The 16254-nt window shown below is 37.0% G+C and overlaps 1 protein-coding gene across 1 annotated transcript in view; it reads right to left on the bottom strand.

Annotated features, from left to right (window-relative positions):
- dph1 (diphthamide biosynthesis 1) overlaps positions 1-15918 on the bottom strand; it is a 55005-nt gene extending 39087 nt beyond the window's left edge. Inside the window, exons 1-3 of the mRNA XM_025009998.2 lie at positions 15765-15918; positions 12102-12251; positions 5222-5285 (exon numbers count right to left, since the gene is read on the bottom strand). Of these exons, the coding sequence (XP_024865766.1) occupies positions 5222-5285; positions 12102-12251; positions 15765-15816 (266 nt within the window). The 5' untranslated portion in view covers positions 15817-15918. The remainder of the gene's footprint in view (positions 1-5221; positions 5286-12101; positions 12252-15764) is intronic.
- Between the last annotated feature and the right edge of the window lie 336 nt (positions 15919-16254).

Here is a 16254-nt window from a genome sequence, read left to right as displayed (position 1 = left end):
TATATAAATTTAAAACACTATCCAAGTTTTTGGTTGTCATAAATTGCAAACCACTGACTCATCACTGTAAATGAAATATTGTGGATGGTTGGCCATCTCAGTCAATGTGTAGGCTCAGTCATCCGTATCTCTTTATTTATAGCGCTATTTTTAAAAAAGCTACCCTCCTACTCTTGATTCATATTAACTTGTGGATCATATCATTAGGACTGGCTGAAGATATTGGATAATTTTAGCCAACAAAGAAAGCGAGATGAATGTTTTGGTGATTAGCAGAGCAAATGTATTATATATATTTTCACTGACCAATGTCTACTGTTATATGTGCTCCTTTTAACTTATTTCTTCATCAAATACATTTACTACTGTTTGACATATTTTTACCTGTTTTAGGTGTATTGTTGAATTTTGTACTGTATAACTCTTCACAGACATATGCTGAACAAAAAATAATTAAGGTGAAAACAACTACAGAACTCCACTTAATGTACCCAGGCAAAACTTTATCTTTGCCTAAGGAATATCCAATTACTAATGATGTAGCTTTTATATGGCCACAGCCGTTCATCAGCTGTTAAAAATGAAAATGCCAAACAAGGGTTACTATATTTAGTTATTTTCCCTCACAGCTTTTCCAGTTTTTTAATTATTTAATCAATAAAAATGCTCTGAATTCTTCAAATAAATTAAGCCTGCTAACCATTGTGAAAAAAAGTTCATTTCATTTCCAATGGAATAATTTCAGTTTATTCACTAAAATTCCAATTCACCATGAACATTATTTTAAACTGATATCTTGAAAAATAAAAACCAAGAACGTTGTAGCAGAAATATGTTCCTATTATTCAACAGAGTTATTCAATTTAGTCATGAAAAGAAAGCACAGGTTATATTTTTGGTTGTTAGCAAGATTACTTAAAAACTGATACAACGATGTCAACAAAATTTTAAGGAAATATTTGGGTTATTACAAGAAACAACTGATTAAATTTTGATAGCGATTTGTATCGCAATCCGGATCTGACAGTTTTGTTTTTCTTAGCAAAGCTATGGTCTTGGTGGAGTGTTGCGCTCTCCAAGTGCTTTTAGTTTCTCATTATTCTTGTTTTGTTTGATCTGTTTTTTCATGAACAGCAGAAGCTTTTGGCCTTATATGGTAGGCAAAGTTTATCACATATCTGTAAACAAGACCTTGGATTAGGTAAGCAAGTGATGTTTTGATGTGTAGGACATACACATTTGCCCACTGTTGGACCATTTATAATTCTCCTCTGTCAGAATAGAGGCAGCTGTAAATATTGCAGCAAATTTATAACAGTATCTTTCAAACTTAGAACAAGACAGCGGGGAAACCATCAAAGGCAATAAAAACATATGGTGTCGTGACATCACATAAATCACTGGCAGCCTGCTAGAAATGATTGGTTTTATTTAGAAAGCTTTTTTTTTTGACTACTTGGCTGTGAGAGCTTAGTTTAAAAAGTCTGAATTCATATATGTCATCCATGGCAAAGAACTAAATTATAGAAAATTAGCAAAACAAACAGATATAAAAAGTTTAGCAGTATATTAAACACCCTGCTGTTCTGCAACCCAAAAGCAGAGTTAAGAAGTTGAATAAAAGCATGATACTGCCTGAAATTTATGCTGTTTATTGACTGATTCTAGTATTAGGGCAGCAAGGCAGCACAGTTGTTAAAGCTGTCACCTCACAGCAAGAAGGTTGCAGGATCGCCTCCCGGCCTTTCTGTGTGAAGTCTGCATGTTCTCTCCATTTTTGTACCCTGCCTCCTGCACAGTGACTGCTGGTGACTGGCACTAGCCTTCCCGCAAACCAGAAGGGAAAAGGCGGGTAAAAAAAAGAAAAGAATAAATGTATGGATGAATGTAGTAATTTTTCAATTATTTGTTATAACACTTTAAAGTCAGAGAGGTGATTTTTATTTTAGAGCCAATTTAAAATATGAAGATAAGCAAGAAATGTAGCCATCCACCCAAAATATCAATGCAAACATTAATTAAAAAAAGGGAAAAGTGCCAAGACTTAAAGCTAAATAAAAAAATGATAAACCTGCAGTACTTCATCTCTAGGATAAAACACATCAGGTGTAAAAAAAAAAAAAAAGCACTAGTCAAGGGCAGGCTTTTTGGACAAAGTGTATTATTATTGTTTAAGGGGTTAGGGCCTTTTGGCTCAGGGCTAGGGTCAGGGTCTCCTCAGTGTGTAATGGATTAGGGCCTTTTGGCTCAGGGCTAAGGTTAGGGTCTCCTCAGCATTGAAGGGGTTAGGGCTTTTTGGCTCGGGGCTAGGGGCAGGGTCTTCTCAGGGTTTAAGGGGTTACGGCCTTTTGGCTCGGGGCTAGGGTCAGGGTCTCCTCAGGGTTTAAGGGGTTAGGGCCTTTTGGCTCAGGGCTAGGGTCAGGGTCTCCTCAGGGTTTAAGGAGTTAGGGCCTTTTGGCTCAGGGCTAGGGTCAGGGTCTCCTCAGGGTTTAAGGGGTTAGGGCCCTTTGGCTCAGGGCTAGGGTCAGGGTCTCCTCAGGGTTTAAGAGAGGTGATAATTCAGAGCAACTTGTCTTCATTTAGACTTGGGAGGATATTTTAATATGGATCTCAGCCGTGTCTCACACGTACACTACATTGGTGGTAGTAATGATGATGACAGATCCACCCAGCTTCTAGATTACTTTTAGTAACATTAAACACAAGGTCAGCAGCAGGTTGTAGAAGCATCCAAAGGTTAATAACTTTCATGGTTTCCATTAAGATGCTTGATGCACATAGAATATAGAATTTATTCGTCGGTTTTTGAACAATGTAGAATGTGTCTAAGTTGTCAAAAAGCACCTATTAAAAGCTTTTGTTTAATCTAGTTTAAATATTTCTATTTCTCTACCTTGTGATTCTTGTTCATTCTTACATGTCAGATTTGAGCTGTAAGTTAGTTTAATTTTCCTTCCTACAGCTCAAACTGCTCCCAGGCTTCTCAGCAAAAAAAGCAAGCAATCTAAATTTTTGAGGATGGGTGGGGGGTGGATAGGCATGGAGCTGTGTGTCAAATTAAACATCTGGAAGCAGAAAGCTTCTACCTGTGGGTTAATCCTTTTAAAGGATCAGCTAAATTTTGTGTACCGTGCTGAGATTCTTATCAAGGCCATCCTGACTCAAAGGGCACAGCCTATGAGATTACATTACGAAGCAAAAGAAGACAAGAAATAAGATTTTGCATGCATTTAGTTTCCTTTTTATAAAAGTTGCAATTTTATCCGTAAATCAAGATCAAAGATCATATAGGTAGAAGGAACTGAGTGGCTTCGAGCACAAAGTCACTATTTGCTTCCAAAAACTTGTGCAAAAGGCAGATATAATGTGACAATGAGCTAAGTGTTCAGATTCTAAAATGGTAATGCAGAATTTAATCAAACCTATTATATTTGGAAAAGTAAAAAGAAAGCATGTGAAAATTATTACCTTATCACCTTAGATGTGTAACTAACTAAACAAATGTCACTGCTTTACCTGCTTTCTTGGCTGTGGGAATATTTCCCCAGAGTTCAGCTTGATACATAATTAAAACTTAGTAATTAAAAAATATATTTTTGGCGGAAAACTGTTGTGTTCATTCTTAATGACGAACTCGGTTGTTCACTGTTCAAAGCTTTTTCTGTTTCAGAGGGAGACACTCACTCAAACTCAGCTGGTGTTAATCTAGTGATAATGTCACACTGTCAGTCTCTGCACATGATGGAAGATACTTTGTGCACGTTTTAATGTGCATTAAGAAATCAAATAATCCATCAGAATAAAATATAAAAAGATTAACTGGAATTCATGGTAAAAGTGGAAGAAAAAAAAGAGTGCAAGAACTATACGGTAGGGACTAATGAAGACAAGCTGTGGGAGACATCTTTTTTTACTGCAGTTTGAGAGAGAAATCATCTGAATGGTGAAGGGAGGATGGAAAATACAGAAACGACTGATACAAAGATGAGCTATGAAGACAGACAGAAAAGCAATTAGTGTCCAATAATTGTACTCATTACAAGAGATGGCACTGATTTAGTAGAATCTGTGATGAACAGTTCAAACATACAGTATATCATAAATGTGGGCTTGAAAGTTGTGTATTTGAAAGCTATGCAGCACACAGTGGCAGCTTTCAGTCTGATAGCAGCAGGAGCAAAACGCCCAAAACCTATCATCAAAACTTTATCTTTCTTGTGATAAAAAAAAAAACGTAAAATTCAGCAAGTCGACTTTATAACTCAACAAAGTCTCTTTGAGTAGTAGGAAAAAGAATAAACTGAATAATGTGGTAGGAAGAGGAGATAGATGAAAAGGCTATGGTAGAAAAAGAATGTCCAACACTTGAAGAGTGAAGCACATGTAATCAACATGTAGTAAAAATCAAAATAATAGCCTAAAACTGATCTATGCTTCCTGCGTGAAATCAAATATTCACTCAGCCTGAAAAGTTTATGGCAGCTCCCAGCACTCTATTCTTCATCTTGTCCATCTCGTAATCAGGTTTCTATTGACTAAACACAGAAAGGAATCCACTCTGGGTGTTTAATGATAGCAGTTATTTTCTTTAAGAAAACACATGGCAGGCAGCACTCTTGACAAACGCTGGCAAACTGAAGGAGACATGAGACAATACAGACAAGAGCAGAAAAAATAAAAGTAAAGGAACATTTTTTTTGTACTTTATACCATCGTTGCAGAAGTTTGTTTGGAATGTGTCTTATTTTTATCTACCAAACAGTAAAGGACAAATGTTATTTAGCTCATATCTCAGCCTTAAAAGACAACCTGTTTTGTCTTTTAAGGCATCCAAAAGCTGAATGACTTCTTGGTGCAAGATGAAAATAAAAATAAAAATCGAGTCTGTGTGATGCATTAGGGCATATGCCGACTGAAACGGGATGTAATTAACAAGAATGATAACTCTTCCCTTTTCCAGCTGTGAGCAACGGGAGCCGTGATATCGGCTCTGTCCAAAAAAACAGCATAATCGTGTCTCATTTTCTGCTGAAGGCCTGACTGAGTCAAAGGAAGGGAATTACAATAAAGCTCTCGCTCTCCTAATGAGTGCCAAGTGACCACAGCAGTTTAAGTTCACATGCTGCTGACTTGATCTCTACACCTGCAGCTTATTCACAGGCTCTCAATTGAAATATTGTAAATTTAAAAAATGCAAAACCTCCTTGTTCCGTCGCCTTACCTCTCAATTATGTCAGCAATGGTACAGGCAAACATCTGCAGGCCCTCTGGAAGCTGCAGAGCGACTGGAGAGAGAAAGGAAACAGCAAACAGAGAAGTTACAGATTTCTGTTAGAGCAATGGTGACATGTTATTTAATATATCCTCGACAGCACCAGCTATACATAGCTGCTGTTACTTCAGAGTGCTGATAGCAGAGTGTGACATTTCAGAGCAATATTAATTCTGCCACGGTGCTGCTGTTGGTTCATTTTAACAGGTGACATGATGTTAGAAAGTCCAAAACAATTACCCCAGCTCCATCTCTGTAGCCCACAACCTGCCACTCACATCCTACATAACTCTTTGACTTATTCTGCTCCAAAGTCAAGCCACCAATTAACTTTTATGAGGTGTTCTGCTCTGGGTAATGTTGACAAGAGGTCAACCAGTTTAAAGATGTGTGGCCTGAGAAATACAACAGAATAACCTTATTTAGGGCTCGGATTACTAAATAGTTCCAGACTCACTGCATTGAGAGATGGGTAAATTTTGTTATTTAACATTTTTATAACACAGGAGGAAGGGCCCAGAAGCGCATTTAGACTAACATCTCATCTGCACCCTGCCTGCAATCAGGGACTCTTTCCTTTATGCATATTCCTTCAAAGAAAAATGACTCCTGCTAATGTAAACACACAAACCAGTGATGGAAAAAAAAAATCTCAAGATCAAATGAAAGTATATTAAAGAAAAGCTGTAGTGGTTAAAGAAATTTCACATGTTTTCTGTCAAACTCTTAACAAGGATTGAGTCAGCTCAGTACACACAGGGGATCTGAACTACATTTGCTCAAAAAGATGTGTGAGCTCTGGCAAAGGAAAAGTTCTCAGAAAAAAAAAACCCACAAAAATGTAAAGCCAAGCCTTTGCTATTTCACCAGAAAATGTCCAGCTTATTATAACCTTTCTGTGTGAGCTAAGCATCTAACAAAAACTGCATTAGTGCCGGTAATGTGAGACAGACTTTGCTCAATGGAAAACAATTGACAGATCATTTTCCTGCAAATGAACAGTAGTGTTCTGGTAATCTGAACTTGTTAGGTGTAACCACTCCAGGTTTTGGGCTTAACATCTACAGCCCCACTCAAAGCTGTTAACTTTCCCTTTATAGCTCTGATCAACTCTTCTGTAATGAGGAAACATCCGTAACCTAACACCAGCCTTTATTTCTATCTCCGAAGCTATAAACATGGTGTGCAAAATTCAGTTTACTGTTGTTCTGGAACCTGAACCCATCGGAACACAGTATGTCTGATCACAAGTAATCCAATCACCTCCGTCTACAAGCACTATGTTCTGATAACATCATTCACACACTCTACACACAAGCTGAGTGGGAGCTGATCATTTCACACAACAGCACCAACAACACACCCAGGTGATTCAAAATTACATTATAGGCCTACCTCTGTAAAAGCAGGTTGTTCGAACTCTTTTTTTCCACTTAGAAATATTTCTTATGAGTCAAAATTCAATCATTGCAACATAAAATTATTTTCCAAATAATCAAATTTAAATAAATCATTTACAAAATTCCAAAACCTCTTAACAACACAAGAGTATAGATATATTTTCATGAACGGCTTTAAAAATATAAATAAAACATAAATGTCCTTTTTTGGAAACGTGAGATTTTTTGAAAGTTTCCAGCCTGGTTTCTGTAAGCAGCATTCCACTGAAACAAACTCACTCCAAGTTTCTAGTGACATGATGACAGCTGACTCTGGGGCTTTCACGGTTATATAACATCTGCTTTTGACGCTCCTGATCATAGAGTTTAAATTAACAAGCTCCATGATGTGGTTAGTATATCTGGTCTGGTTCTGGTAGAACCTACATTAACTATAACAGGGTTCTGTCATGAGACCTATCCTATTTCATCTCCACGTTCTTCCTCTAGGACTAAGAATTGGGCGATTTCCTGATGTTTCCTATCATTTCTATGATGATGGTATTCAGCTTTACTGCTCTTAAGTCTATTGATTATCAGAAATTGTCATCCTTGATGAAATGCATAACCGGCATCAAACAGTGGATTTGCCACGGAACTGAAAAAAGACTGAAAGTCTAATTTGTAAATGAGATGAATGGACAAAAATAATAGCAAAGTTTGGTAATAGCAGTTTATAAATATGTCTCACAAATTGTGGTACTTGGCAATTTGATGCTGATTGCACCATTACACTTTTGAGGTCTTAGAAATACCTCCCATTTCTCCCAATCTATTTTTTCTGTCATTTAAGGACTTTCACAGTGTGCACAGGCTTTAGTCATTTTAGTGGGAGGTATCTGCCACCTGACACACAAAGTGAGCATGCAAGGATAAAGGCTTTATTTCAATCATCCACAAAATTTTCTTCCAGACAAACTCTGTCACACCTTTCTTCAATAAATCCATCAACGTCCCAGTGGACACTCATAGTTTGAAGCTACTGAATTCAGCACACAAACGTTTTCAGATGACTTGGCCAGAAACAATTTAAAAGCTGGGGCTGACAAAAAAGCACGAAGGTTGGGGAAGGATGGCCATAAGATTGAGTGATAGATGTGATGCGAGGAGGAGGAGCGAGAGAACTTCTTACTGATGAAAGGTTCACAGGGATCAGACAGCGCTCATGGAGATAGAAAGACAGGCCATTAACTGGAAAAAGGGCAAGTTTATTAACAGAGAGAGATTTTGAAGCACACCTCCACCACAGCTGACAGAAGCAAAGAGCTTTCTCATTCTGCTGGTCTGAGTAAAGGTGAGTCAGACATTAGAGGTGGGTCTCCTTGTAAAGTGAATGTTTGAGTTTGCAAGCAAGTTGTCTTTGGATTTAAATTCCTGCCAAACCAGAGCACCCCTTAATGCTTTGGTTTACCAGATCCTTTCGCCTTTGGACCTCCGAAGGCCCAAGGATGATAATGTCTTTGCGTGCATTTCTGTGTCATGTTACCAAAATATCTCATGAACCACTGAACAGATTTTTATGACACATTTAGAAAGTAATAATTAGATTAAATTTTGAAGTCCAATTTAAGATGGCTGCCACAGTTAAGCAACATAAGCCAACCCAAAAGGAGTTATAACTCAGTCAATTTTACAAATATTGAGCAAAATTTGGTACGTTAGTAGCTGAGACTCATCCCCAATTTATACTCTGAGAACTAAATTATTGTGTAACACCTGTTTTTAAGATTTGCCTCTAATTATTGGAGCCAATTCTGTTAGTCAGCAAAATATAACCCTAATATATAGTTAATATATACCCTAACCCAACACAATAATGTCTAACATGAAACTAAGTCACATTTACCAATACCAAGCTAAAGTTTGATGTGGTAGTAGCTGAAAGTCATGCTCAACACACGCTGCGAGTGCTAACAAGTCTCGCAAAATTGACCGCACATAATGTCATTTGCAATAAATACATCCCTTTCATCATAAGATGATCTTAGTTTAGACTGGTATAAAAAGCGGCGGGTGATATGCATTCTTCAATGAATGCTAACCCTTTAATTATACTGAGAGGCCAGAAAAACAACAGTGAAATGTTTTCCTCTTCATTTGACACCCAATTTGAACCAATGTTGTGCAACTGTCTCAATATGCAGTGAAGAAATGTTTTGGTCTATGAAGTAAATATTAGTCCCTATTAGTTGAGTTTTGTTGGCACATCTATTGTTGTAGCACAGATCCCTGCAGAGGAGATTAAAAAGCTACATGGCGGATTATGTTAACAATCTAAAACAAGAGGTAAACTAAGACAGAGGTGGGAAAAAAAACAATTCAACAGTGAGCAGCAGACTGCAGGAACAAAGCAAAGGGATTACTAAGAAAGGTTAAGGCCAGAAGGAGAAAAATAAAAAAGACTACAGACAGGGTTGACGATATAAAATATCAACATCCAAGATCAGGTAATTGACTGTATAACATCTACATTTGGTGAACTGTGTAATGTTAGAAAATACAAACAATGAAAACAGATCTAGTATAAAGCCAGGAATAAAAATGTGTCTTCATGGTGCACATAGTGCATCTTGTCAACATGTAAAGAGTTAAATAAATAAAAACAGAAGAAATGTTTAATTAATATTTTAGTAAATCTAAAGCTTTTACTTCAAATGACCTGGAATAAACAAGGAGAAACACAAATACAACGTATCAAATAACAGAACAAATATTTTATAAAATTGGATTTTAAAAAAAAGGACCACAACACAAAAAAAAAAATCCCATCTGAATCCCCGTCTACTCAGTGGGAAAATAGCTAGCTCCAATAAGCAAAGCTTCTTTGAATCCCTTGGTTGTATCTCATACCACTTTAATAAAATACATGTTGTCATCTGAAAACCTACTAAATTTGGAATTATGGTAACATCTCGAAATGCTGACCCTGACTCAACCTCAGCTCTTTAAATGCAATCATCAAAACAATTGCTGTTTGATTAGAAAAACACACCACACTTAAATCAACTACTTGATTAAACCACATTTTCCTTCCACTATAGTATATTAACTGAATGCTTAATAGCAAGAAAGCTGACAGCCAACAGCAGAAGCTGAAATTGCTGAGTAAGAAAAGGCGAAACAAAACAGACGTTCGAGGCGAAGAACAGGCAAACGCTCATACGGGTTTCTCTATTTAAAAACAGATAAAAAATAAAAAAAAGTTGGTGGACAGCCCGCATGACATTCTATTCTATGTTGTTCTTCAGTACTCGGTTTCAAACGAACTGTGTGAGGCTCAAAAGGAGTTCAAAGGATGACAAAGAAACAGATGGGCACAAAGAGGACCAGAAAGGGACAGGGGTGATGAGGTGAGTTATGCTTTTTGAGTTCAGAAGGATAGAATGAGTTCAGATAAAAATAAATAAATAAAAAAACATCACAAAACTATATATAAAAAAAGAAAGCAAAACCAGCAGGATTCAGTGAACATCACATTCCAAACAGAGTTTTCTTTAACAAATCTAATTTTTCAAAAATGTTCCTTTGGCATGCCATCTGTATTTTCTTTGACCTGTGACAAAAAAAGGCACAAGAGGAGCATATTTTGGCATTTTGTACTGTTGATGTTTTTTTTTTTTTTTTTATGTGGTACTCTGTTGAGCAGAAACTATGTTAGGCATGCTCATAAGATAAAAATATACTAAAATGTCTGGCTCAGAAACTGCTTTGGAAATTTACCCAAAATATTTTAAAAGAAAATACTGTTTTATTATACTTGAATAGTACACCACACAAGTTACAATATGTGGCGTAAGGTCACACTGCAGTGAGGAAGATTATATCCTTAGCAGTGCTAAAGGTAATATCTGCCTTTGCTAAAAATGACCTTGCTATCATGTCCATAAGATCCTTGTGTTACAAGACGATCCATGAATATTCAGCCGTCAGCGCAGCGGTTGGGAATTTCTGCTTAGAATATGCAGAACCCAACCTATAACTTTAAGAAATGCAAAGTCAGACAGCCTGTAGGTTCTAGCTAAACAATTAGACGATCTATTGCTGACTTTTTGTAGGATGGAGCTTTACCAGGATTTTGCATTCACAATGAGGAGATATTTTAATGAAGGTTTTGAGGAGAAATTAGCTCAAGCTGGGGTAGGGATCAGAGCAGATGCTCTGGTGTTTTAGATGTTGTAATGTCTGATTTGACATGTAGATTGTGATTGTACAAACACAGAGTTTTTTAAGCCTCCACATTTAATCCAACAGTTTTAAACTAAAACAGAAGTAGATTTGGTTCATTCAGTAACTTTGCAATCTCTTATTAATGTACCAGGAAGGTCAGAGGTCAGCCGGTTTCATTTTTTCAAGCAAATGCTTTGCAAATTTGACTCAGACCATCAGGAATTTGATTAAACTAGTTGTAAACACATATATATTCACAGATCTATATTCTTTGTACTAGTGAAAAATAAAAAGAAAAAAAGATCTTTTTCCTCTCCTGTGAAACGTTTTGGAAAATAGGTGTTTTATGTTCATTAATAATTATTAGAGCATGAATTTAGCAATTAAAGGTCAGTTACCTGTTGACAAAAAACATACAACCCCTCTTCTAAGTTATTCTGATTTCAACATAAGTTGTAAAGAATTGTAGATAATCTTGTAGAGTGCACACAAATCTGTTTGTATGAGCGGTGAGAAAATAATCTGAGTTGGGCACAAACAGCTTAAGTGTGAGTGCAGTTTCCCAAAGCTGTCAATAACACACAAACACAACTCCTTGAGGGTGAGATGGGGGGTGGGGGTGGGGGGGTTGTCTTCACTGTAAAGATCAAAAAAGACTAACACACTTTCCATTCACAAATTCAGAGACGGTGAACAGTAAAACACGTTGGACTTGAAGTGCATGCCTTTAAGTCATGAAGCAAGCAAAAACCTTTCAGTCAATAACTCATTTTTAAAACAAACATTTAAAAATACCGGTTTTGCCGATAAAATTTGCTGAATTTAATCCAGAAAAATAACATTTGTCAGTTAATTTCAACACATATTCTACTTCATTCAATAAAAGTCTTTGACACAGCACTTAAAAAAACAAAACCAAGTGCTGTCAGATTTGTGCTTTTTCTTTTGCTACAAGCACATTGTTAGCGCTGGTCAACACTGATGATTATTTTATTTAGGAGTTGCTGAAACTAAGTACTTTTCACACCTTTTTTTCACAAAAATCAGAATGTGTCAAACCTGTAACCCTCTTATTTTTGTGAGTAACAACCACCAAATTATGTTCTACCTGGGCTCCAAAGTGTAATTTACAACTGTCCTTGTATCATTGGAAATCTGCCAAAACTAGATCTGCTGAAAGGAAACAAAATGAGCAAACTCTCTGAAGACGGAATACAAATCACCTCTTTTAGCTTTTGCTTGTCTCACTCTCCAAACTGTCTTGTGGATCTCGAAGTTGTAATTTGAAGGCAGGCTTTTGATTGCTTCCTGCAGCTCAGGGTCTTGGAGGATTTCATCTGGAATCTGATTGGCTACCCGCCGTGGGCCTCGGACTGGAAAGAAAATTTGATTACCGAGCTGTTAGCCGTGCAGAAAACACATGTTGAAGCATACGAAATTCACTTGACATGAAAGGTGGTTACACAAGTGCAAACTATACAAATACAACAGTACACTATAAAGGGATCTGGGTTGAGAAATTGAGAGCACAAAAAAGAATTTGTCCTTTTGTCATTTTCCTAAACAGGATTTTTCCAACAGAATGTGAAAATTTGAAATTAGATCGGTGAGGAACTTTGTTCAGATTCCATGAGTTTCATTTGTGTTCAGTGTACTGGTTAAATTTCCAAATGCACTGCTTAAAAAAGCATTTCATTCCTGTATTGGCCTTTAATTTTATTTTAAGTTTCTGACTGCAGTGGAAATTCTGAGATTGGCTTGCAATAGTTTCACTATATGTAGGTGGCAAAAGCCCTACTTTACATTTAAACATTTTTTTCCAGTGTTGAATTGTTGTAATAGTATTGATTTGCCTTCAACAGTGAGAATGAAGTTTTTTTTATTATTAATATATTTGCCCTAAGCACCAAAGATTTTCTTAATTTCAACTATTGGAAAAAATGACACAAAACAGTCATAAATCACGAGCAAAAGAAAACAAGGCCACAGTTTTTTAATAAGAAGGTCTGTGGATGTTTGGACCAAAGTAATGAAATCAGAAATCTATGTTGGTCAATGAGATAATTCAGGAATTTTTGCTTCATACAACTCAAACAAAAGTTAGAGATGCTGGCTTGAAGAAAACAGACACGTTTTCAGTAACTGAAGACAGAAGGTGGTATTTCAAGTAAAACATCAGGGGAGATGGCAGCCATTATGTCTACAATAAATGTACAGGTGGACAATTAATTTTGGGGGCTTTCTCACTCCATGAAAATAAAGAAACATTGATGGTAATAAAGTCCTTTTCAGGATGAACAATACATCTTCCCACAGAGAAATCTGAGTAAATCTTAAACTGATCTGTCCACTGTCATACATATGAATAAAACTTGATTGTTTTTCAGTTGTAAAGTCTATGCTGGTTCAGGTGAAAATAGTGATATTTTTTAAATGCTGATTTAGCTTGTGATTATTTATCTTTAAAAGGTAGAATGACATTTCATAAAGTGCTGTTTTTTTTGTTTTATTTTATTTATTTCTTAGATATTTGCCTTGAACATGAAGCAGCTAGCAAATAAAAAAAGCTATTATTCGGCAAGTCTTTACAGCACCACTGCAGTATATTTAACATGATAATTATTAAATTAAAAATTATCAAATTAACAAAGATTAAAGGAAATTAAAAACTGAAATTAGTCAAAACTACTTTTACTGTTCAATCAGTGTGGTCTAGTCTGCAAATAGAATCAAAAATTTGTTTAGGAAGCTTCTTTCCTTCTCACTAAAACAAATAAAACCAAAACAAAGTTTGTCTACGAATATATTCTAATTCTAATTCTAATCTTAATCGATTTTGTACAGTTGTGACTTTGCAAAGAAACCAATCACCTTGCTTATCAAATTCATAAGACTTTTTTCCTTTTTTTTGAGTGTTGACTACACAGTGTACTCCATACTGGTCCATTGTGGTGAAGAAAGAGCTGAGATGCAACGTAAAACTCTGTTTGTCGGTTGGTTTACTTTCCTACCCTCACCTGTGGTCGTGAACTTTGGGTAGTGATCGAAAGAACAAGATCTAGGCTACAGGGAGTCAAAATGAGTTTTCTCCGCAGAGAAGCTGGGCTCTCCCTTAAGAGATGGGGTGAGAAGGTTGGTTATCTGGGAGGGACTCGGAGTAGAGCCACTGCCACATGGAGAGGAGCCAGCTGAAAAGATTCGGGCAACTGGTAAGGATGCCCCCTGGTGGTAAAGATGACTTGCTGAAGTTCAAAATGAGCATCAGAATGAGGCAAAATGGGAATTTAAGTTAGTTTAAACACCATGGTTGTTGGTGCCAGACGAGCTGCTCTGTGTGTTTCAGAAACTACTGATCTACTGGGATTTTCACGCACAACCACTTCTAGGGTGGATCGCTCCAATTCAAGAAGCAGCTTGTAAGAACCAACGTGAATGTTTTATTTTGTTTATTTGTTATGGGGGGCACAGGTGGTCAAGCTTTTCTACACCTCAGGTAATTGTTTAAGGGCGTGGTCGCATGTTATTTATCGGATACAGGCGCACCCAGGCAGTTGGGTGAGGGGTTTGTGCAAACTTTTCTGTCGACTGTCAGTCTTAGGCACCGTCATTCTAGATCATTATTTTGAACAACATTTTGTATCATTTTTAGTCCTGATCATGGGTGTATTTCTTTTGATGGAGCCAAAGTTTTTTGTCATAACTTTTGAAAATAAATACGGAAACACAAGTGGGGCGTGTTGGAGACGCGTCACAGCCAGCAGCGACCATGTTGATGGATTGAAGTCGCTACACAGCTAATCAAAATTAGCAAACACAAACACGGCTGTAGTTTGATGTGGTAGCAGGCATCTAAGTAGACATCTAACCTACTACCATCCACATCTAGATGCCTAAATGCATCAAACTGCTGCCATGCGATGGGCTGATTAGCTATTTGTTAACAAACACCTGAACAGGGGTACCTAACAACGTGGCTGGTGAGCGTATCGATTTATGCCACTGATGACTGAAAACGGTTTCTTGTTATTTTTAGCCTCCTTTTCAAAAGTTACAAGGAGAAAGCTGAATTTGAAGTGAGAACTCGAGAAAACAGAGAACGGCATTGATTTAACGAAAGGTCAAGCGTTTCTTGAAGGAATGCAAATCCCCTGCTGCCTTTTTGTTTTAAACTAGGATCATCTTACACTGAGAAGGGATGAACTTAAAGCTGTTTCAGTCAAACGCTGTCGACAACACACGCAATCTCAAGGGTGACGCCAACATTTTAAGCAAGGACTGTTTGAAATGTGTAGCACGCTGAGTTTGTTGTGAGGTTATCTCAGTCGCACCAAATGTTATCTCAGCAACTTTAAAACGAACTGAGTTGTAGCCAGTTTTGTGCTTTCAAACGATCAGTTGGCTGTTGCAGCCATCTTGAATTAAAATGACTCCAAAAGTTAATCAGTTGTAGATGATCACCCTGTTTATTTTCTTAAGGTTTTGTTAAAATTCGCCCAGTGGTTTATGAGGTATTCCGCTAAGAAGACACAGGAGCACACACACAGACAGCTAGATAGACAGGATCAAAAACATTATCGCCCCTTTGCCTTGAGCGGTGGGCGATAAGAATGTAAACTACATTATGGTTGTAGGTTTGTGGGATGAAGGCGAACTTATTTAAGTAATGCAGCTCCTTGATTCTTCTTCAGAGGTTAATAACACATTATTTTTAATAAACACGTGTCTGGTGTAAATGTAAACACGACACATCCCGGCTTCACAAGCTGCATTCGTAGTGATGCTAAACTTCTCTTCGAGGGGCTAAAAACCCGCCTGTGAACAAAGCATCTCACTGACACGAACAGTAGGTATTAATAAAACGCTCCTAGAAGTTGGACGACATTTACCTGCGGGCTTTTTGACAGAAACGGTCTGCACTTCAGTCGAGGGCGCCGCCATGTTTTCTGCCCCCAAACACGAAACATGTGAGAGAAACAGGAAGTCGAATCCAATCGATCAGAGAAGGCAGGCAGTACGAGCCGAGCACCGATGGACCCGATGGACCCGAAGGACCCGAACGAGACCGAGACAACATCTCGGTGAAGTTTTTATTAACATCCAGTGTTTTTTAATACCTGCAGATACTACAGCCTGTCGGCAAACAATGAAATACAGTAAATACAATAAAAAAACAATAATACACATTATGAAATAAAAAAATTAATCAAACATACTTTATTGGTTTTCTACTGGAGCTTTAAACATAACTGCTATCTATCTATCTATCTATCTATCTATCTATCTATCTCTCTCTCTCTCTCTCTATATATATATATATATATATATATATATATATATATATATATATATATATATATATATATATATATATATATA

Source organism: Kryptolebias marmoratus, linkage group LG2, assembly GCF_001649575.2.
Source record: "Kryptolebias marmoratus isolate JLee-2015 linkage group LG2, ASM164957v2, whole genome shotgun sequence".
NCBI classification, from domain to species: domain Eukaryota; kingdom Metazoa; phylum Chordata; class Actinopteri; order Cyprinodontiformes; family Rivulidae; genus Kryptolebias; species Kryptolebias marmoratus.
This window is presented reverse-complemented; position numbering and strand designations above follow the sequence as displayed.